The 22,940-nt window shown below is 37.6% G+C and overlaps 1 protein-coding gene across 4 annotated transcripts in view; it reads right to left on the bottom strand.

Moving 5' to 3' along the window:
* Positions 1 to 22,940, bottom strand: part of TMPRSS11A (transmembrane serine protease 11A) — a 54,471-nt gene that overhangs the window by 30,434 nt on the left and 1,097 nt on the right. For 2 of the 4 annotated variants that reach the window (XM_043906625.1, XM_043906627.1), the window contains exons 2-3: positions 13,570 to 13,691; positions 11,763 to 11,881 (exon numbers count right to left, since the gene is read on the bottom strand). In XM_043906625.1, coding sequence (XP_043762560.1) covers positions 11,763 to 11,881; positions 13,570 to 13,691 — 241 coding nt within the window. The remainder of the gene's footprint in view (positions 1 to 11,762; positions 11,882 to 13,569; positions 13,692 to 22,940) is intronic. The other 2 variants (XM_043906626.1, XM_043906628.1) reach the window with 2 other exon arrangements.

Genomic DNA, 22,940 nt, shown 5'->3' with positions numbered 1-22,940 from the left:
TAAAATACCTTGGGATAAATTTAACCAAGGAGGTGAAAGATCTTAACACTAAAACTGCAAGACTTTGGTGAAAGGAACCCTTGCACACTCTTTTTGGGAATGTAAATTGATATAGCCACTCTGGAAAAAAGCATGGACATTCCTCAACAAATTAAAAATAAACTACCATATGAACCAGCAATCCTCAGTTCAGTTCAGTTCAGTTGCTCAGTCATGTCTGACTCTGCGACCCCATGAACTGCAGCATGCCAGGCCTCCCTGTCCATCACCAACTCCCGGAGTTTACACAAACTCATGTCCATTGAGTCGGTGATGCCATCCAACCATCTCATCCTCTGTTGTCCCCTTCTCCTCCTGCCCTCAATCTTTCCCAGCATCAGGGTCTTTTCAAATGAGTCAACTCTTCACATCAGGTGGCCAAAGTATTAGAGTTTCAGCTTCAACATCAGTCCTTCCAAAGAACACCCAGGACTGATCTCCTTTAGGATGGACTGGTTGGATCGACTTCTGGGTATACATTCAAAGGAAATTAAAATACGATCTCAAAGAGATATTTGCACTCCTATGTTCCTCACAGCATTATTTACAATAGCTAAGATATGGAAACAGCCTAAGTGTTCATGAAAAAATAAATGGTTAAAGATATAGCTGACCCTTGAAAAATTTTGGGGCTAGGGGCGCTCAACCTCTGTGCAATTGAAAGTCCCCATAAAACAAATAGTTCACCCTACATATCCACAGTCCCCATATAAATGTTTTCTCTCTACTCATGGCTCGTCATCTATGGATTCCACCAACTATGGTTGAATCATGTAATCCTATTGAATTTGCTAATGAAAAAAAATCTGCATATAAGTGGGCCCTTGCAAATCAAACCTGCATTGTTCAAAGGTTAGCTGTACATTCTATAGCCATGAGAAAGAATGAAATTCTGCCATTTATAAAAACATGGATGGGTTTTAAGGGCATTATGCTATGTGAAATAAGTCAAACAAAGACAAATACTTTACTATGTTACTTACATGTGGAATCTAAAAAGTTGAACTCATAGAAACAGGTAGCAGAACGGTAGTTACCAAGGCTAGAGGATGGGGAAAATGGGGAAATATTGATTAGAGTACAAGCTTCTGGTTATAAAATGAATATGCTCTGGGGTCTCATGTACATTGTAGTGATTATACTTAACAACATTGTGTTATATATCTGAAAGCTGCTAGAAGAGTATATCTTAAATGTTCTCACCCAAAATAGGAAATGATAATTATGTGATATTATGGAGATGTTACAGTGGTAATCATTTTGCAATGTAAGTGTATCATATCATCAAATTTCACATCTCAAACTTACACGTTATATGTCAATTATATCTTAATAAAGATGAAAAAATTGATACAAGAAAATGAAGAAACTAAAGATGAAGACATCTTTATATAATTAGTAATGTAATCCCAATGTGTTGGCTGGGTAAAAGTGACCTAATACAACACGTCGATTTATAATATATATGGATTTAAAAATTAAATGGGAGAAGAATTGATGTAGAACTGAACTTTCTATTATAGTTGAGTCCCTTCCTGACAAGTAGTAAAATTTAGTGGACAGAGCACATGTTGGAGTTAACCTATACGCTCCAAATCTCACCTTCATGATTTACAAACTGTGGACTTTAACTTCAGGAGCTTAATTCTCTTATCTATAAAGTGTGAATAACAGTGACTCCTTTGCAATGTTTTATTGAAGATCAGATATGAAATATACAATTACCTGTTTTCTTTCAGAATTCAAATTGAACACACTGAAGGCAGAGGTTGTGATACACATTTTCCTCTATTAGTCATTCCTAATCTTCAATTACAAAATGAAGGTGAGTTTGAGCTCCCAAGTAAGAGTTCAGTTACATTCTTCATCCAATTTTTCTGAACCTCTGAACACAAAGCTTTTGTTGTTGTTCTTGTTCTTGTTTTTAAATACTCGCTGCTTATTTTCTTCTCTAGGCTTGCAAGTTCAATCACTCCTCTCCGAACAGGACCATAACCCTACACCAGGCATTGGGCCTCTTATTCCTATTACCTTATGCAACTCCAAACTTTAGATAGTCTAATACCTTTGCTAAATTTTTTACTTTGACCCGGTTGCCTTTTCTCAAGAGGAGAGCATCCTGCTTCAGAGAGCCAAGTCTCTCACTGGTTCTTCAAATCCTTTATAGAGTGTTCCTTTCTATGTTATCTCCTTACATCACTTTCTGTTTCCAAGTTCTTTGTCTCTACAACTTTAGACACATAATCTCAAGGACAGTTTGAGGATCATTTCAGGCCCTGTTGCTGGTGTTCCCGGGCACAAAGAAGATAAAATTTAGAACTACTTTGGGTACAGGAGGCATGTGGGTTTTTTTTTTTTTTTTTGAGACAACCCTAAGAAAGTCTCTAACTGTTGCCATTGTCAATTCAGATGGTGGTCACATAGTTGACCCTTGAACAACGGGGGGAGGTAGGGCAAAAATATGCATGTAGCTCATAGTTGGCCCTCTGTATCCCTGATGCTGTATCTGTGAATTCAACCAACCACTGATCATGCAGCACTATAGCTTGTATTTATTTAAAAAATCTGCATATAAGTGGGCCTGTGCAGTTCAAACCCATGTTGTTCAAGGGTCAATTATAATTGAAAGAGAAAAATATGACACGAATAATTACTTGATTTCTGGTGTTTTGTGGGATGGTAGATAGGAAATAAAATCATGCAGATGATTCTTAAAGATGACAAAAATTTATTAAGAAAATGTAATATCAAATGCTAACTACATTGCTTACTATATGAATGATCTTGGGTAAATTAACTTTGATACCTTGATTTTTCTCATCTATAAAACTGTGATAATAATTGTACCTACTTCATAAGTTTGTTTTTGAGGATTAACTAAAATAATACAGATACAGTGGTTAAGGTGCTAAGATAATTGAGAGCTTGGCATTCAACACATTAACTAATGTTATTGTTAGAATGTTACAAGTTTTTGATTTTCACATTTGTAATGATGCTATACTTTAAATCCCAAAGAAAGGCAATGCCAAAGAATGCTCAAACTACCACACATTGCACTCATCTCACACGCTAGTAAAGTGATGCTCAAAATTCTCCAAGCCAGGCTTCAGCAATACACGAACCATGAACTTCCAGATGTTCAAGCTGGTTTTCGAAAAGGCAGAGGAACCAGAGATCAAATTGCCAACATCTGCTGGATCATTGAAAAAGCAAGAGAGTTCCAGAAAAACATGTATTTCTGCTTTATTGACTATGCCAAAGCCTTTGACTGTGTGGATCACAATAAACTGTGGAAAATTTGAAAGAGATGGGAATACCAGACCACCTGACCTGCCTCTTGAGAAACCTATATGCAGGTTAGGAAGCAACAGTTAGAACTGGACATGGAACAGCAGACTAGTTCCAGATAGGAAAAGAAGTATGTCAAGGCTGTATATTGTCACCCAGCTTATTTAACTTATATGCAGAGTACATCATGAGAAATGCTGGGCTGGGAGAAGCACAAGCTGGAATCAAGATTGCCGGGAGAAATATCAATAACCTCAGATATGCAGATGATACCACCCTTATGGCAGAAAGTGAAGAGGAACTAAAATGCCTCTTGATGAAAGTGAAAGAGGAGAGTGAAAAAGTTGGCTTAAAGCTCAACATTCAGAAAACTAAGATCACGGCATCTGGTCCTATCACTTCATGGGACATAGATGGGGATACAGTGGAAGCAGTGTCAGACTTTATTTTTTTGGGCTCCAAAATCACTGCAGATAGTGATTGCAGCCATGAAATTAAAAGACGCTTACTCCTTGAAAGGAAAGTTATGACCAACCTAGATAGCATATTAAAAAGCAGAGACATTTATTTTGCCAACAAAGGTTTGTCTAATCAAGGTTATGGTTTTTCCAGTGGTCATGTATGAATGTGAGAGTTGGACTGTGAAGAAAGCTGAGCGCTGAAAAATTGATGCTTTTGAACTGTGGTGTTGGAGAAGACTCTTGAGAGTCCCTTGGACTGCAAGGAGATCCAACCAGTCCATCCTAAAGGAGATCAGTCCTGGGTGTTCACTGGAAGGACTGATGCTGAAGCTGAAACTCCAATACTTTGGCCACTTGATGTGAAGAGTTGAGTCATTGGAAAAGACCCTGATGCTGGGAGGGATTGGGGGCAGGAGGAGAAGGGGACGACAGAGGATGAGATGGCTGGATGGCATCACTGACTTGATGGACATGAGTTTGGGTAGGCTCCGGGGGTTGGTGATGGACAGGGAGGCCTGACTTGCTGTGATTCATGGGGTCGCAAAGAGTCGGACACGACTGAGCAACTGAACTGAACTGACTTGATACTTTAAAAATATTTCTGAAATATATTTCTTCAAATGAAATGCTCCCTTAGTGATCCTACTCAAATTTATAATAATAATGAAAAGACCTACCTATTTGGGAATATCACAGTGTCTGGTTACTGGAGTCTTTTCTGAAGAATAATACGAAAGATGAGATATGTCCTTGCTACTATCTAGTAACTGGAATGGATTTTAGTAGAATCTGAGCATGAACTCATTTCAGTTTTGCATCTCCATTTCCATTAAAATCAGTAAATCCCCAATTATGAGGCAGAACAAGATCTACAACCTGTCTTTCTTGACTGTCTAATTAGCACTCACATAGATCAGAGAGAAGAATCTGGTTTATTCATTGGGAGTTAGCAACAATACACAGGGGTGGCTCCGGATGAAGCCTGAACACTTCCTGGAATTCTCCTAAAGGTAAATTCATGGGGAGTGGAGGGAAAGGGACACCATCTAACTTAAACAGGGCTAAAATAATACACAGCCTTTCTTGATCATTGAACCCTAGTTGATCCTCTTTGAAGTTCTTCTGCACTTATTATCCTCAATATACAAGTTAGTCCTTAATTATATCATGTCATGCTGTTCAGTTTAGTGTGTGTTACTATTATCACTCCAAAGAGATGGAAAGGAGTTTGAAGAGGTGGATTGTGTTTCCTTTTCTGTAAGACTCAGGGGCTAAGAATTGTCATGAACTGAATAATCATATATTTCATAGATTGTTTAGTTAGTTACATTGGGAAAACTGGCTTATGACGTGGGTTCCTACCTAACATCACATTCAAAGATAGACTTAAGATGCATTTAAAAATCTTCTGTAAAGGGTAAAAGTATAAGTTTAATAGAATGAAAGCATGGTAAAATAATTTTATGACTTAAAAAGAGGAAATACATTCTTTTAAAAACTTTAAAGATACAACCATAAGGCAGACAAAACTGGTAAATATGATTACTTAAAAATTATGGACTTCTGTTTTATGAAGGACAATACGGCTTAAATTAATAAAAAATGGAATGGATAAGTGCAATATCTACTACAAAAAACTGTTCCAAATTTACAAAACATAAGAAAATCTTGCTTTGCAAGATTTTAATAATCTAATAAAACAGCTATAATAGAAAAATAGGCAAACAATAAGAACAGTTTTAAAAGTGTATTTACTTTTAAATGGAGGACAATTGGTCTACAATGTTTTGCTGGTTTCTGCCACACATCAGCATGAATCAGCCATAGGTATACATATGTCCTCTCCCTCCTGGACCTCCCTCCCATCTCCCACCCCAACCCACCCTTCTATGTTGTCACAGAGAACCAGGCTTAGCTCCCTGCTCGTTAGCAACTTCCCGTTAGCTATCTGTTTTCCACATGGTAATGTATGTATTTCAGTGCTACTCTCTCAATTCGTCCCACTTTCTCCTTCCCCTGCTGTGTCCATAAGTCTGTTCTTAATATATGAGTCTCTATTCCTGCCCTGTGAATAGGTTTATCAGTGCCATCTTCTAGATGCCATATATCTGTATGAATATATGATATTTGTCTGTCTCTTTCTGAGTAACTTCATTCTGTATAACCAGCTCCAGGTTCATCCACCTTATTAGAACTGACTCAAATTCGAAGAACTGGCAGTTTTTAGAAATGGAAGTCCGAAAGGCTGACAAGTATATGGCCATGATACACAATTGAAATATACAATAGAAAAGTGCAAATTAAACTATGAATAAGATACACTTTTAATGCCTATTACACTGGAAGTAATTAGAAAGCCAAATGTTACCAAGTGTTGACAAAGATAAGGGGACATAGGAATACTCATGCACTACAGATGGGAGTGCACCCTAATTCAGCCATTTTGAAGGGCAATCCAGCATCAATTAGTCAGATTAAGTGTATGCACACCCAATGAGCCAGTAATTCTGCTTCCAGAAGAACTGGAATGGATCCATAAAGGGATAAGTAGGAGGATGTTTAGTTCAGTCTTTCTTGAGATGATGGACAAGAGATCAGTATTGCAAATATACACTTGTTGTTTAGTTGCTAAGTCATGTCTGACTTTTTGCAACCCCATGGACTATATATAGCCCACCAGGTTTCAATGTCCATGGAATTTTTTCCCAGGCAAGAATACTGGAATAGGTTGCCATTTCCTTCTTCAGAGGATCTTCCTGACTCAAAGATTGAACCCACATTTCCTGCATTGTGGATTTCAGTGACTGTAATTATAGAGTTAGGATTCCAAAGAAAACAAGGTTTTATTGTTGTTGTTGTTTAGTCACTAAGTCATGTCTGATTCTTTGCAATCCCATTGACTGTAGCCTGCCAGGCTCCTTTGTCCATGGGATTTACCAGACAAAATACTGGAGTGGATTACCATTTCCTTCTCCAAGATATACACTATAACTCATTATATAGGAGTTAAAAGAAATGATTTAAATGTACATTTATCAATATGGATAGAGTTTAAAAAAACAGTTTAAAAAAGTATTAAACAAAAATGATGCAATGGTCAAATATTTGCTTCCTGCCCAATTCACAGAAGCCCCCTTGTGGTTCAGATGGTAAAGAGTTCCGCCTGCAATACAGAAGACCAGGGTTTGATCCCTAGGTTGGCAAGATCCCCTGGAGAAGGAAATGGCAACTCCAGTAATCTTGCCTGGAAAATCCCATGGATGGAGGAGCCTGGCAGGTACAGTCTATGGAGTCACAAAGAGTCGGACTTGACTGAGCAACTTCACTTTCACTTTTCAATTCATATGTTGAAGTTCTAACCCGCAATGTGAAGGTCTTAGAAGGTGGGGCCAGTAAGTGAGATTGGAGAAAAGATGGCAGAATAGAATGATGTGAGTTTACCTTCTCTCACAAAAACACCAAAATCACAACTAACTGCTGAATAACCATCCACAAAAAGAGTAGAATCTACCAGAAAAAATATTCTACATGCAAAGACAAAGAAAACATATCACAAGATGCTAGAAGGAGCACATTTACTATATAATCAAAGCCATATTGGCTGGGTAGGCTTCTCACAAACTGGAAAATAATTACACTGCAGAAGTTGTCCAATAGGAGTGAGAGTTCTGAGCCCCATATTATGCTCTGGGGGTCTAGCATTGAGAAGTGGAGGCCCCAGAGCATTTATCTTTGAAGGCCAGCAGGGCTTGTGTGCAGGGGCTCTGCAGGACTTGAGGAAATAGAGACTCTACTCTGGGACAGTGGACACAAATTTCCATATGAACTGGGACCCAGGGCAAAGCAGTGACTCCACAGGAGCCCATAGATCTACTTGCAAGTCTTACAGAGTCTTCTGGGGAGCCAAGTCTCAGGTGTGGCCCATTGGCAGGGCAAGGACTTTGATGATGGAGGCCCTAGGGAATATTCCTTGGTGTGTGCTCCCAAGGATTGACATTTTTGCATGGAGACCCGGCCCCACCCAACAGCCTGTAGACGCCAGTGCTGGAATACTTCAGACCAAACAACCAACAGGGTGGGATCACAGCCCCACCCATCAACAGATGGGCTTTCTAAAGCTTTCCAGAACCCACAGTCACATCTAAAGATTGACAGTAATGCAGTTATGGTGGGGGACTTTTACACCCCACTTACATCAGTGGACAGATCATCCAGGCTGAAAATCAATAAGGAAGCACAGGTCTTAAATGATGCATTAGGACAAATAGACTTAAATGATGTTTATAGAGGATTCTGTCTGAAAACAGCAGAATACACATGCTTCTCAGGTGCACATGGAACATTCTCTAGGATAAATCACATGCTGGGTCACAAGACAAGCCTTGGTAAATTTAAGAAGATTGAAATCACATCAAGCTTCATTTCCAACCACAACAGTATGAGATTAGAAATAGATCATGGCAACGCACTCCAGTATTCTTGCCTGGAGAATCCCATGGACAGAGGAGCCTGGTGGGTTATGGTTCATAGTGTCACAAAGAGTCAGACATGACTGAAGTGATTCAGCATGCACATAAGAAAAAAACTAAAAATTACAAACACATGGAGGCTAAACAATATGTTACTAAACATATTGGGGAAGTTCAATACAATATTACCTCAGGAAATAAGAAGAATCTCAAACAGCCTAATCCTACACCAAGGCAACTGGAGAAAGAAGAATAAGCAAAACCCAAAGTCAGTAGAAGGAAAGAACTCATAAAAATCAGAGTAGAAATAAATTAAATAGAGAAGAAGAAAAGAACAGAAAAGATCAATGAAACTAAAAGCTTGTCCTTTGAAAAGACAGAAGTAACTGATAAACCTTAGCCAGACTTATCAAGACAAAAAAGGAAAGGATTTAAATCAATAAAATTAGAAATATAAAAGAAGTTACACAGACACAGAAATACAAAGGATCATAAAGAGACTACCACAAGCAACTATAGGTCAATAAAATGGACAACTTAGGAGAAATGGACAAATACTGAGAAAGGTACAGTCTTCTAAGACTTAACCAGAAGGAAAAAGAAAATATGAACAGACTAATCACAAGTACTGATATTGAAACTATGATTAAAAAACTCCCAACAAACAAAGTTCAGGACCAGATGACTTCACAGGTGAATTTTATCAAATGTTTAGAGAAGATTTAACACTTATTCTTCTGAAACTATTCCAAAATTTGCAGAGGAACGAATACTCCCAAACTCATTCTTTGAGACTGGTATCACCCTGATACCAGAACCAAAGATATATTTTAAAAAAAGAAAATTACAGACTATTATCACTGATGAATATAGATACAGAAATCCTCAACAAAATACTAGCAAACTGAATCTAAGAATATACTAAAAGGATCATACACCATGATTTCATGCAGCCATGAAATTAAAAGACTTGCTCCTTGGAAGAAAAGCTATGACCAACCTAGATAGCTTATTAAAAAAACAAAAAACCTCTCCATATAGTGGGCATTTTTTTTTTTTTTTTTTGGGAAAAAAAAAAAAATCCTTTCCAGATAGTGGGCATAGAGGGAACTTAACACAATAAAGACTATGTCCAGGAGGTAGCTTTCTCTCTGGTGACTCAGATAGTAAAGAGTCAGCCTGCAATGCAGAAAACCAGGATTCGATCCCTGGGTTAGGAAGATCCCCTGGAGAAGGGAATGGCAACCCACTCCAGTATTCTTGCCTGGAGAATTCCATGAACAGAGGAGCCTGGTGGGCTACAGTTCATGGGGTCACATAGAGTTGGACCCGACTGAGCAACGAAGACTTTCATAGGAGGTGGGGTCTTTGGGAGGTGATTAGGTCATGAGTCGGATTAGTACCTTGTAAAAGATATCCCAGAGACCTCTAGCCTCCCTGCTCTCCGCCATGTATGGATACACCAAGAAGTCTGAAGTCTGCAATCTGCAAGATAATCCTTTCCAGGACCCGAGCATGTTAGCGTGCTGACTTCAGTCTTCTAGCCTCCATTACTGTGAGAAATAAATTTCTGGTGTTTGTAAGCCACTCAAGCTATGGTGCTTTTTAATAGCAGTCCAAACTGACTAAAACAAGGAATCTATAACACAATAAATTAAAAGCATGAGCTATACACAAAACAAAAACTGTACTTTTGAGAGAATTATTACAAACAAAAGAATATATGTGAAATATATTATGGTTTCCTGCAAGGGTAGGTGAATGAGAATAAAGGAGAAGAAATAAATAGTAGTGAGTAGAGAAGGAGGGCTTCCTGACAATACAGGAGATGCAGGAGACATGAGTTCAGCCTTGGGGTTGGGAAGATCATCTGGGATAGGAAATGGCAACCCACTCCCATATTCTTGCCTGGAAAACCCCATGGACAGAGGAACCTGGAGGGCCACAGTCCATGGGGCTGCAGAGTCAGACTTGACTGAACACACACGCAAACTCAAAAAAAAAAAAAAAACAAAACCCCAAAAATCAAGTAGAGAAGGGACTTGCATGCTCTCATGATTATCACCTGTTTATCACATGATTATCTCATGTTATCACCTAACAACCTTTGTATCTGAAGTTCTTTCACATCTACAAATGTATGCTTTACTGAAGTTTCGAAGTCCACTTTCTAACACTTATAGGTGAACCTCTATAGGTGCATTTCTTTCACTTTCTTTGAAAAGATCCACTGCATTCCTCTCCATTTACTTCAGTAGAAACAATGTCAGCCTAAAGCGACACCAGCAATGTTGGCTGTAAAACATAAAACAAATTTAAAATTTTCCTGATAAATTGTAACTATCTCTCAATGTTCAAAGAAATTATGTGTCTTTTTAACTAAATTAATTAATTATTAGTACTTTCACACTGAGGAGGTTTTGTGGAGTCACGCAGGGTCAGAAGAAGAAAAGGGGTACTGGGGTATATAACCAAGTTTTTTCTGGAATTCCTCAAGAAATGATTGCTAAAGCTAATTTTTAAGGTACTCTGAATCTAGAAGAATGGAGGGTATATATCAATCTATAAATGTAATTTTTGATTTGGGGGAATGAGACTGCAAGACAGAACATATATGAATAATTTAATGAGAATTGAAAATATAACTTATAAACTCCATCAATAATATTACTGTAAATATGTTGCAACTGGGTATCCACATAGACAAAGATCAAATAGTGATAGAAAAAATGAAATTGGTTTGAGAAAGAAAGGAAATGTCTTGAATAAAAAAAGATTCTTTGACTAAAACAAACCAACATACCTGACATTTCCACTCTTTTAAAATAACTCTATGCTCTGTGGCTCCTTGTCAAGGAAGTTAACTTGACCTTAGTTTTTGAGTGAGAGTTCACACACATCGTGAGCAGAGCTATTATACAAAATGAGGTCACTTTTGGGGGGATGTAGGGCTGTCCTGTATTTCAATTTTAACAAAGTTGTTGGCATTACATTTCAGTATTTCACAATGTCTATGATTTCTATCTTAATTAACATGTTTATGAGACAACATAAACATTTATAATCCTCTTTTCTTTTTTCATTCTTAAAAAATAGTTTAAATCTTAAAATGTGGTCTAAAAAAGCATGTGGTTTTACATATAACCACTTCTGGTATGATTAAGCTTTTCATTTGGGTAATATTGTGGTAGAATGGAGGAGTGATGGACTGGGATACCTTGGCCTTCTGTTCTCTCACTTTTAAGTGAGGTGGTTGAGTTCTATAAAGAGTGATTTATCAGAATCACCCATTTGCCAGATTGTAGATTCCCTTAGCCCCCTCTCCCCACCCATCCATCCCATCAGACACCGACTCAGAAGGTCTGGAGTGGGGCCTTGGAATCTGCAAGATGATTATGGTGCAAGTGGTCTTAAAATAATGTTTTAAGAAATAGTAGGGGAAAAGGCTAAGAAAAATTCCTTCCACTTGCATTATTTTATGATAGAATTTTATCTGACTTACCAGGTTTTCACTAATCTCCCGTAATTCCATAAACTGATATTGGCTATTTGGTCCAGAATTACGGTTGACTCGTAGATCTGAAATTTTAAAAGTGGCATGATAATACTCCATTTTCTCGTCTGCGATGAAAAGAAAAGTTGTGAAATTAAGTGGTTTTGAGGATAGATTTTGGGATCTAAGGCCCAACTATGATGAAGTCTTGAATATATATCTGAGATTTTACTTTAGTATAATATTAAATACAATAAAAATAATGATTAATGCTCTATGTTATTAATAGTTGTTGTTGTTCAATCACCAAGTTTAAGATTGGCATCACCTTCATTTTACATATGAAGAAAGTGAAGCAAGAGACATTGAATAACTTGCTCTGAGCTATACAACTAGTGAGTGGCTATCCAAGTTTAAACCCAGACATGTGTAGCTTTAGAGGTGGCATATTTAATTACTATATTGCTTCTTGCTGAGGTGAAATGTATACCACCTTATACCCTACTGAAAGTAGAGGTAAATGAGTATTTTTGTAAATTTTGATCTGTAATGGAAGACCAAGGGACACTAAGAAAGATGTGAAAAGAAAGGCAGGGAAAAGACGGTCTGAGGCTGCAGGTGAGAAGAGTGTGTAATAGGAATGAATCAATCAGATCTCTGCTTGTCCCTCAGGAAAGGTAAAAACTTTGACTCCTGAGGAATGTGGTAATCTTAGGAGTATGGTACCAGTGGGCAAGCAACCTGCAGAGTTCAAGACAGAGAATGGAGAACCACAGAGCTACTCTCTCCTTAGGGAGCCATGGATCTAGTTAAGAAAGGGGGCCTCAGGATGGTCTGTCTCTGAGGGACATCTCTGGACTTGGTAGCACTTTTTTTTGGCCCCTCCAATAACTAATCTACATGGTCCATCTTATAATTGAACATTATACTCATAGTGAAGGGGCTTCTATATGTTAAATGAACTGACCTGAGAATCTTTTGCCATTGGTGTAAACTATGGATAGGGTTATTATATGAGGCCCGGAACTATGCTTTTAGAAGCCCTGTAAAGTTCCTAAAAGAATCTTCACTGTTCCACCAAGTCTGGGGAAGATGACAATAGATAAGTCCATTCCAGTAAAAACTAGTTGTTTTTATCACATACGTCTGTGGGAGATTGACATTGTGGGCATTTATCCAAAGTGTTTTTGCATTCTGCAGAGTAATGAAATATAAAGAGAATTCTGAAATGAATTTTTGTGGAATTATAAATATATCTGGTAATAGAAAAATAATCCCTGAATATTGTTTTTGAAAGAGTACATATTTTTCTGTAAAAATAAGTAATCATATTGCATCACACTTATAGTTTATTAATCATTTCAAAATTCATTATCTCATTGGACATGTATTTGTTTTCCTCTAGAAATGCTAATAGACAGAAAATGCTGAGTAAAAAGGCCAATTTTAATCATCAATTCATCAAAATTTTCACTTGCATATATATGAATGACTAGAGTTTGTTATGATTATTGGTAAATTTTAGACAATTAATATTTTGATCTTTTGTGTAGACGCTCAAAAGAATACTAGATTGTGAGCTCCAAGGAGGTGAGAAATTTATCTGCTTTGCTTAATGCTGTTTCTTGGTGCCCTGAAAAATACTCGAACATAATAGACAGTCGGTGATGAAATGATTGTAAACTAAACAATTCAAAAGGTGGACATTTACTAGTGAAAGTACATTATTTTTGAATGGAATTAAATTTGCATATGTACAAATGAAGTTTTACAGAAAAAATGAATCAAACTGAGCAAAATCCATAATTTTACCTACCAGAGACTAAGAAGTGAACCAGAAGACCGATAGCCACAGCCACCACTGTCAGTAACAATACAATGAGAAGGGCAATCATCCATGGTTTCAAACCTCTGCTTCGGGTGTCAAATCCTGTTGCTCTGCAAAAAGGAAAACTCACCAGTTACTCTCATGTTGCAATGGTTACAGGCTTTCTGGTTCTTCTTGGATAAGCGCATATTGCTTTAGCCTACCTCAGCAAGAAGACAGTTGTCTTGAATTTATGTCAAGGTTGGGGTTTCCCAGGTTGTGCTAGTGGTAAAGAATCTGTCTGCTAATGGAGGAGATGTAAGGGAGGTGGGTTTGATCCCTGGGTCAGGAAGATACCCTGGAGCAGGAAATGGCAACCCACTCCAGTATTCTTGCCTGGAAAATTCCATAGACAAAGGAGCCTAGTGGGCTACAGTCCATAGGGCCATAAAGAGTTGGACACCACTGAGCAACTGAGCATTTAATCAAGGTCACCTTGGCATTAAGGGAGGTATTAAGAAGATCAGGATCTGAGAATCCATGCTACTGCTCCTAGATTCTATTTCTAGAGGCATTGGATGGATCTCTGTGGTGGCCAGTCTTAGCATGTGGTACAAAGTAGTACCTATGCTTGAGAAAGAACTATTCCTTCTTTCTCCAATAGTCTTTTTAAAAATCTCTTTATCTATCTATAGTTTTAAAGTTTACAAAGTGATTTCAAATCTATTGTCTTATTTACTTTTTAATCTTTCATGTTTATTATAAAAATTTTCAGATACAGAAATTTAGAAAAAATATTATACTAGAACATCACTTTATCAGTTGTTAAAATTTTGCTATAATGGCTTTACTCATTTTTTTCTTCTGTATTTTAATGTAAAATAGAAGATCATGATTTTTCATAATACCAAATCCATCTTCAGGTTTCCTTTTTTTTTTCAGGTTTCCTTTTTTGTCCCTATTATATTTAGAGATGGTTTGTACAAATCAAGGACCTCATAGTAGTGTGGTTGTTGTGTCTTTTGAGTCTTTTTTAATATTTGAGTACTGATCACTTTTTAATTTTTAATGACATTGACTTGTTGAAGAGATCAAGCCAATTTTCCCTTAGAATGACCAGCTTCTGGACTTCTCTGAATGTTTTCATGTGATCTCATTTAATTTGTCATTTCTTGTGAGTTTAAATTTAGATCTAAAATACTTGATTAGATTTTACTGCATTTGGCAAAATATTTCAAAACTGATACTATATATTTTATATTGCATCACCTCTGAATTAGAGGAAATTACCACAGTTTAGGAGGGAAGAAGTAAATCTTTGCTCTTCCTCTAGATATGCTCAAGAATAGTGCTAATCACATTGTATTAACTTTATTTTCATGTATATTAACCTATACTTACCTGTGAACTCCTCAATGTGTTGGGCTTCCCCAGTGGCTCAGATGGTAAAGAATCTGCCTGCAATGCAGGAGACCCAGGTTTGATCCCCGGGTGGGGAAGATCCCCTGGAGAAGGGAATGGCTACCCACTCCAATATTCTTGCCTGAAGAATTCCATGGACAGAGGAGTCTGGTGGGCTAGAGTCTGTGGGGTTGCAGAGTCAGACACACTTTCTGTGTGCTAGTTGCAAAGCAGCTAACACTTTCCTCAATGAGTTAAACTAGTCTTATTCATTTTTTTTTATTATTAAGATCTAATAAGGTATCTAGTACAAAGTGAAAATTTTATAAATCCATGAGAATCAGGCAGGTATTACATCAGCCTTACATATGAATTGAGTGAGGTTGAGAGAGAGGATATGGTATTTGTTAGAGTCAAGAGTCTTGAAAGGACATGTAACTTATTTTCTAGTGTTCCTTCTCTGCCATTTGCCATTGTAATCAATTTATCCCTTTCATTAGAATTTATCTTTTTTTGTGTGTGTATTAATAAGCTAAATTCTTTGGGGTCAGAAGCTATTTTTCATGTTTTACAAAATTTAGTGCATTGATTTACTGTAAGTAGTATATGTTGTTTAATCACTAAGCCATATCCAACTCTTTGCAACCCCATGAACTGTGTCCAGCCAGGCTCCTCTGTCCTTGAGATTTTCCAGGCAAGAATATTGGAGTGGGTTGCCATTTCCTTCTTCAGGGGATCTTCCTGAACTAGGGATCAAACTCAAGTCTCCAGTACTGCAAGCAGATTCTTTACCACTGAGCCACCAAGGAAGGCCACTGTAATAGACTTTTTAACAAATATTAATTGATTTACAGTAAGTCTTTTAAAATATAAAATATCTTCATTTATAAATGCCAGCTTTATACAAACTATTTGGATCTAAGTAGTCAGGTGATAGTTTGGGCATAAGAATTACATTTAGCCAATAAACCTAGTAGAATTTGAGGACCTGAATTCTGTTGGTTATGGAAAATACTGACAATGAACATTTGACTGATTAAAAAGAATCTAGACAACTCCCTGTGGAAAGCTCTTTCCACAAGAGCTAAGGTGCCAGAACATAAAAACAGCAGACAGAAGCTTCAAGAGAGATTACATTACTTAGCCTCTTAGTTGACTTAAAATCTAAATTCAGAAATGAAGGAAAACTTATAGACTATTTAGTACAATGCAGCACATTTCCAGTTAAGGAAGCTGAGGCCTACAGATGATTAAGCGACTTCTTCAATATAGAAGAACTAGCAATCATCTCACGCTCCTGTCTTTTAACTTCAGGGACACTATTTTTTTCTCAGTGCCAGAGTAACACTCCCCCCTCCCCAATGCTGATTGCATTTTAATACTTAACTAGATTATTATAATACACACACACACACACCCCACACACACATATATATTCATATTGGACTTCACTGGTGTATCAGATGGTAAAGAATCTGCCTGCAATGCAGGAGACCCAAGTTTGATCCCTGGGTGGGGAAGATCCCCTGGAGAAGGGAATGGCTACTCACTCCAGTATTCTTGCCTAGAGAGTTCCATGGACAGAGGAGCCTGGTGGACTATAGTCCATGAGGTCGCAAAGAGTCAGTTCATTCTTCATTTATGATCATATATGATCATTTATTTTCTTAGAGAATCTTTTTTTTTGTTATTTTTTTTTCATGTATTTTTATTAGTTGGAGGCTAATTACTTTACAATATTGTAGTGGTTTTTGCCATACATCGAATCTTATCAGTGTATCTTCACTTCATTCAAAACTAAAAATAGACCAAAGGAGAAAGACTAGATCTCAAGGAGATTCACAAACTTTCAAGTTTATCTTCCCATCATGACATAGTTCTTCTGAGTAGTACAAATGAGGAAGTAGTAGACACAGCAAGATCACACATCCTCACCATCAAGAGTTTTGCAGACTCACATTATTACAGACTATGAGAATGTTTCAACACTCTTTGGCATGCTTCTTCAAGTGCCCTGGCAGTCACGTCCCCAAATCCCATAAAAGGAGCTGTGAACATTGGGGGGCAGATGGTGGCCAACAGACAGGGATGATACATTGTCATTTAGAGCATGTCTCCTTTTTCAGAAAACCTTTGGGGTATGTATTGTGTGCACAATGCCAAACTGCGAAAGCTGCAGGATTCATAGGTTAAAGCCATAGCTACTTAATCCTATATGAATAAACTTCAACTCAATATCAACTTTGATGAATATGAACAAGAAATGCATGAAAGCAAATATACATCATCAACCACCCATTATGAAGAGGTTCTGCTAGTGATTTGCATCATATCACTTCAGATTTGAAAAGAAATATACTTCATAAAGCCTTTTGGAATCTAGCCTGTTTGTTAGTAGAGATGCTTAAGCATGTTTTTTTACCTGTTTTACCTGCACCCATTAAACAAACACTGGTGTATTAATTTTCTGTTGCTGTAACAATTACCACAAAGTTAGCAACTTAAAACAACAGTCACTTATTCACTCACAGTTCAGTACTTGGCATGGTTGAGTTCTCTGCTCAGGATCTCATGAAGGTGAAATCAAGCTGTTGTTTGGGACTGCAGTCTCATCTAACATTTGTGACCCTCCTCCAAGCTCACTTAGGTTTTAGGCAGAGCTCAGTTCCTTGACACTGAACCAGGATTCCTATTCCCTTGCTGACTGTATAGTCAGAGGCCTCTCTTGGCTCCTAGAGGTTACCCATGTTCTTTCCCATGTGGCCCACTCCATCTTCAAAGCCAGCTATGGGGAATCTTCCTCCCGTCAAATCTCTCTCACATTCTGAATCTCTTTCTCTAGGTAGAGTCTTGTTCTTTTCAAAGGTGTCATCTGATTAGGTTAGGCTTACTAACTGTCATCTCTCCATTTAAAAGTCAACTGATGGGGAATTCCCTGGTGGTCCAGTGGTTAAGAATTCACCTTGCAATGCAGGAATGTGGGTTCAATCTCTGGCTGGGGGACTAAGATCCCACACACCACAGAGCAACTAGGACTGTGTGTCTCAACTACTGAACTGGTGTGCTGTGGATTACACATGCCACAACTAGAGTCCATGCACTGCAAGGAAAAATCCTGAATGGTGCTATGAAAATCCTGCGTGCCACAATCAACCAAGACCGGATGCAGTCAAATAAACAGATGTTACCAAAAAAAAAAAAGTGATTTAAGATCTTCATTATATCTGCAAAATGCTCACTCAACAGCACCTAGGTTAATGTTTAAATATGAAGGAATACATACACAGACATATGGAAATCTTGGAGGATCTTAGAAATTTTTTTCACAATGAAAAATATAACTTTCATAAAAAGGGACAGAAATCTGCAGCCTTCAGAGGAAAGCATGTGAGACATAAAATATTCTGTAATTTTTGTGGAGTTGGGAAGAGACTATTAAAAGGGAATTTTATTTTAATGATAAATCGTAAGACTATTTTATTCAAGTAACAACTTGGGAGAATACAAAGTGAACTCTTATAAAGTAGGAAAAGAGCTGAAAGTAATCCCTAGTCGTGACCTTATTAGCACGTTGCATTCCTTTAAAGAAAGCACAAGTACAGAAGACATTTATTTAGAGTAACATAACCTATAATCTGTGTGAAATCCAGTTTATCCATTACCTTCATTAAGTTTGATTATTCATTGTTTAAAAGAGTTTATTTATGGTATGATTTTTCCAAAGATGTTATCAATAAAAACATGGTGATAATATGAATAATTTTGTGAGTTTACTTTCTGCAAATTTGAAGGCTGAAGGATATACACCTTGAAGAATATACAGAGCAGCATGAATTGTTAATGATCAGAGTTGGGATGTTCATTTTCTCAGTACCCAAACTCTAAGCTGATGACTTTTAAATATGTGAGTTCAAAGATGACTTGAGTTAGCAAAAGACATCATGAATCCCCTCATCCATTAAGATCCTCCTCCCTTCCTAAAAAGACCTCCCCTGAAGGCAGTCACTTTGGTTTATTCCACAGTCAACTACATGCCCTTTATCATTTTATCTACAAGCCCTAAATCTTTACTTTTTAGCATTAGTTTTCTGCTTTCTTGCAGTTGCATGTTATCATTATACAAATCTAGATACATGTGATCATTACACAAGTGCCAATTTACAGGCAGGTTATATTCCCATAAATCTTCATAGAGACAATTTTCTGAGGTTTAAGATACACTAAATGATTTTAAAAGGCTTATTATTGTTAACCTTTTGATTATTAGTTAGCTTCCCAGGCCAAACTATAGTCTACTTAACTCGTAACATAATTGTCAAAGGTGCTAAATGCATTGAATTCCTGGGAGCCAATTAGTATAGGAAACTTTGCTCTTCTTTTCCTAGCCTGGCACCCATCCCTGGAGGAACATTCTTATAAACCAAAGTGCCAAAATCTCCTTCCATCAATAAAAATCATCATTCCCTTTGAGCAGCTGAACTCAGTCATTTGTTACAGAAAAGTAACCTTTCATGGTGACCTAATAGGCCCTGATATGTGAGTATCTGGGTACTCTGACTATTTTAGAATGACATTTAGTACTAAAGGTGATACTATCAAGCGCTACTATTTAGCAAGTGCTGTCTACATAGAAAGTGTTGATTTTATCCTCCAAACGCCCTTGTCAGTAGAATTATTTATCTTCATTTTAGAGGTGAACAGTTTGCTCAACTCATGCAGCCAATTGCAGAGATAGTAAGTACCTAGTTCTGGCTCAACTTTTGTGGAGGAGCCTGACAAGAGCGTTTGGAGGATAAAATCAACACTTTCTATGAAGTGTTATGAAGTTTTTATAAAGTGAAGGCAGAGGGTGTTTTACTGGTCAGAGGGACGACCCGTCTCCTTTGCGGTCAAGCCTTGAATTTGTTTTTGCTTTCACATGTTCTTCCTTTCCACTGACTTTAAATGCTTGTGAACTCTCAAAGTATAATATGGTATAGAACTCTCAAACTGTACTATAGTATAATATTCCCTTTTCTTTCTCTAGAGAGTAGCAGAGGTCATCTGGAGGTAAGGAAGAGGAAACAAAGAGGGCTGTAAAAGCAGGTATGTGTGAGGAGGATTAATAATCACATTTGGGCTTATCTGGGCTCAGATGGTGAAGAATCTGTCTGTAATGCTTGAGACCCAGATTTGATCCCTGAGTCGGGAAGATCCTCTGGAGAAAGGAATGGCTACCGACTCCAGTATTCTGGCCTGGAGAATCCCATGGACAGAGGAGCCTGGCAGGCTACAGTCCATGGGGTTGCAAAAGAGTCAGACATGACCTAGAGACTAAACAACAACGACAGATGTATTTACACTGATGTGCTACTCCATGGAATGCTTCATTGTTAGAAGGTTAAGAAAAAAAAAAAGAAACGAAGAAAACTTCCAATGTTCATTCTGTATTTAATTTTCAGCTGTGAATAAAGTGAGGGCTGTGACAAAGAAGGAGGGGCAAAATTGAATAAAACATCATTGTGATTCCAGATCAAAGAAGATTGTCTGTAGAAAATAATGAAGAGATTCAAGCTGAACTGAATTCAGGTGACTCAGAAAAAAAAGTGAGAAGACCAGAAGAGGCAAGACCCTACTTCTTTACCTATTTAGGGAAATACCTTCACCCTGGTCCAAAAAAAAATGATCTCACTGACCAAAATGGAACATAACTCAGCATTTGAGTCTGGAAGAAGAAAATGTGAGCTAAAGGGATTAAGAACACCTTTCCTGGAATCCCTATGAATGTACTCATCCTCTTGGAGGGATCCTCCCACCCCTGCCTCTTCCTGGCATAGACAGTTACTCACTGCTTATCATATCTTCCTGCTGGGCTGGATTTGCTCTGAATCCTGTCTTTCCTCTAGCATCTACCCAGCCCTAATGTGTCCCTTCTAGATTTCCCTGTCCTGATTCAGTAAGGGGGATTTCTCTAGCCTTAATCTGAGAAATGACTGGCATTTAATTCTCTCACCTCTATATATAAGCAAAACAGGGAGTTTTATTGTGGTAGTTTAGCACAAAGTCTAAATAAATGGCATTGAATTTAGGTTTCAGATTAGAGGTAGAACAGAGCCACATGTTAGTTTTCATTAATGCAGCATGATTGAACCCGCGTGTACTGGCTCCAGATTGCTTAAATCCCCACTCTTCTACTCATTAGCCTGTTATGTAGGGCTAGTTACTTTTTCCTCTATAAAATGGAGGTAAAGTACTGCTTGATCAAAGAACTGTTGTGATAATTAAATGAGCTAGTATAATACAGTGCATATGTAGCACCTAGCAAGCACTATGAATTTGCTAAAAACTAACAAGACAGTAAGATTTAATTGATAATTTATACAAATTTAGTGATCAGTAAGTAACATGGAGGTTTTAGCCTGTTATTTTGACTTTAACTCTGAAGATACAGTGTTTGAGTATATTAGAGAAAGAACTTGCAAATTAACAAGTCAATTAAAATGAGTGTTCAAAATGAAATTAAAGTGTAAAACATGAATGCTTGCAAAGACTTTTCAGGTCTTTTTCTCTAAATGAGGATAATGACAAGGAGAAATCTAATTTTTGCATTTATGAGGTGATAGGAAGAGAGAAAGTTGCTCAGTCATCTCCAATCTTTGGGATCCCATGGACTATGCAGTCCATGGAATTCTCCAGGCCAGAATACTGGGGTGGGTAGCCTTATCCCTTTGTCAGGGGATCTTCCTAATCCAGGGATCGAACACAGGTCTCCCGCACTGCACGCAGATTCTTTACCAGCTGAGCCACAAGGGAAGCCCAAGAATACTGGAGTGGGTAGCCTACCCTTCTCCAGCAGATCTTCCCAACCCAGGAATTGAACTGGGGTCTCCTGCACTGCAGGCGGATTCTTTATCAACTGAGCTATGAGGGGAGCCCAGGAAGAGATGCCAGTCGTCTGGGTGCAGGACAGCAATCTCAGATGAAGAAGTCATTTGATATTTTATCTTTTATAAGAGAAATAATTGAGATTTTAAGTGACTGCATCACCCAACTAATAAATTATAGGAAAGAGTAGAGGTAAGGATATCGCTAAAGGCAAATGCAAGTGGATATTCATTGCAAAGTTGGAACACTAAGGACTATCTCTGAAAGGTCAAGAAGAAGGTGACAAAACCCACAGGAAAAAGTCCAAGATTTAACAGAAACAGCGAATATATGAATCAAGTATACTTTGACACAGTTCTACATTGAGTTTCTTGTTAGTGGAGAAGTAAGGATGGTCAGCACAATTCTAGAGCGTATTGTAGAATTTGTGTAGGTGAGGCATAGGGCGTCATAGTAATTATTTGCTTTGCCTCAATCTTTAAACCTGACTGGCCAACTCCTGCAAATCCTCCAAATCCTGGATTAATGTTCCTTGAATTTATCTTAAAGAAAATATAAAATTCAGTGTTTCTCACTGTCCCCTTTTCAAGGAGGTTCTAAATAATAGCACTGATTCCCCATATTACTCCTATAATTTACTTCCCGTAAGCTGAAAACATTCCTCTAAACACATAAATATTCATTAAAAAAGAGAATTTTTGGTGTTTATAATCATGAGACTTGATATTTTTAAAAGAATACTTTGGAGAATGTGAAATAGGAAAGATTGGAACTACTGCTTTACAATATCATGATTTCCATAGGCATGGAATATACATTTTCAAATTCAATGAATTTGAATAAGCAAAACACCAATGCTAGACATTTGCATTTGTTTATTCATTAATTTGTTCAACAAATATATGTGGAGTGCCAATTTTGTGTGAAGCACTGTAGACCCCATCTAAGGATCTCAGAGACCCTCTGACAGCTACTATTTGCTCACTAAAGAACTGATCCAAATGTGTATTTTATTAGTGAGGAAGGAAATCCAGTGAAGCTCACTGGGCTTAGGGGCTGATCTTGTCAAGCTCTCATCTTTGAAATTCCCCAGGTGGAATCCTTGCCACCTAGAG

Source organism: Cervus elaphus, chromosome 6, assembly GCF_910594005.1.
Source record: "Cervus elaphus chromosome 6, mCerEla1.1, whole genome shotgun sequence".
Classification (NCBI taxonomy): Eukaryota; Metazoa; Chordata; class Mammalia; order Artiodactyla; family Cervidae; genus Cervus; species Cervus elaphus.
The sequence above is the reverse complement of the archived record's forward strand: the minus strand, read 5'-3'. Positions and strand labels throughout refer to the sequence as shown.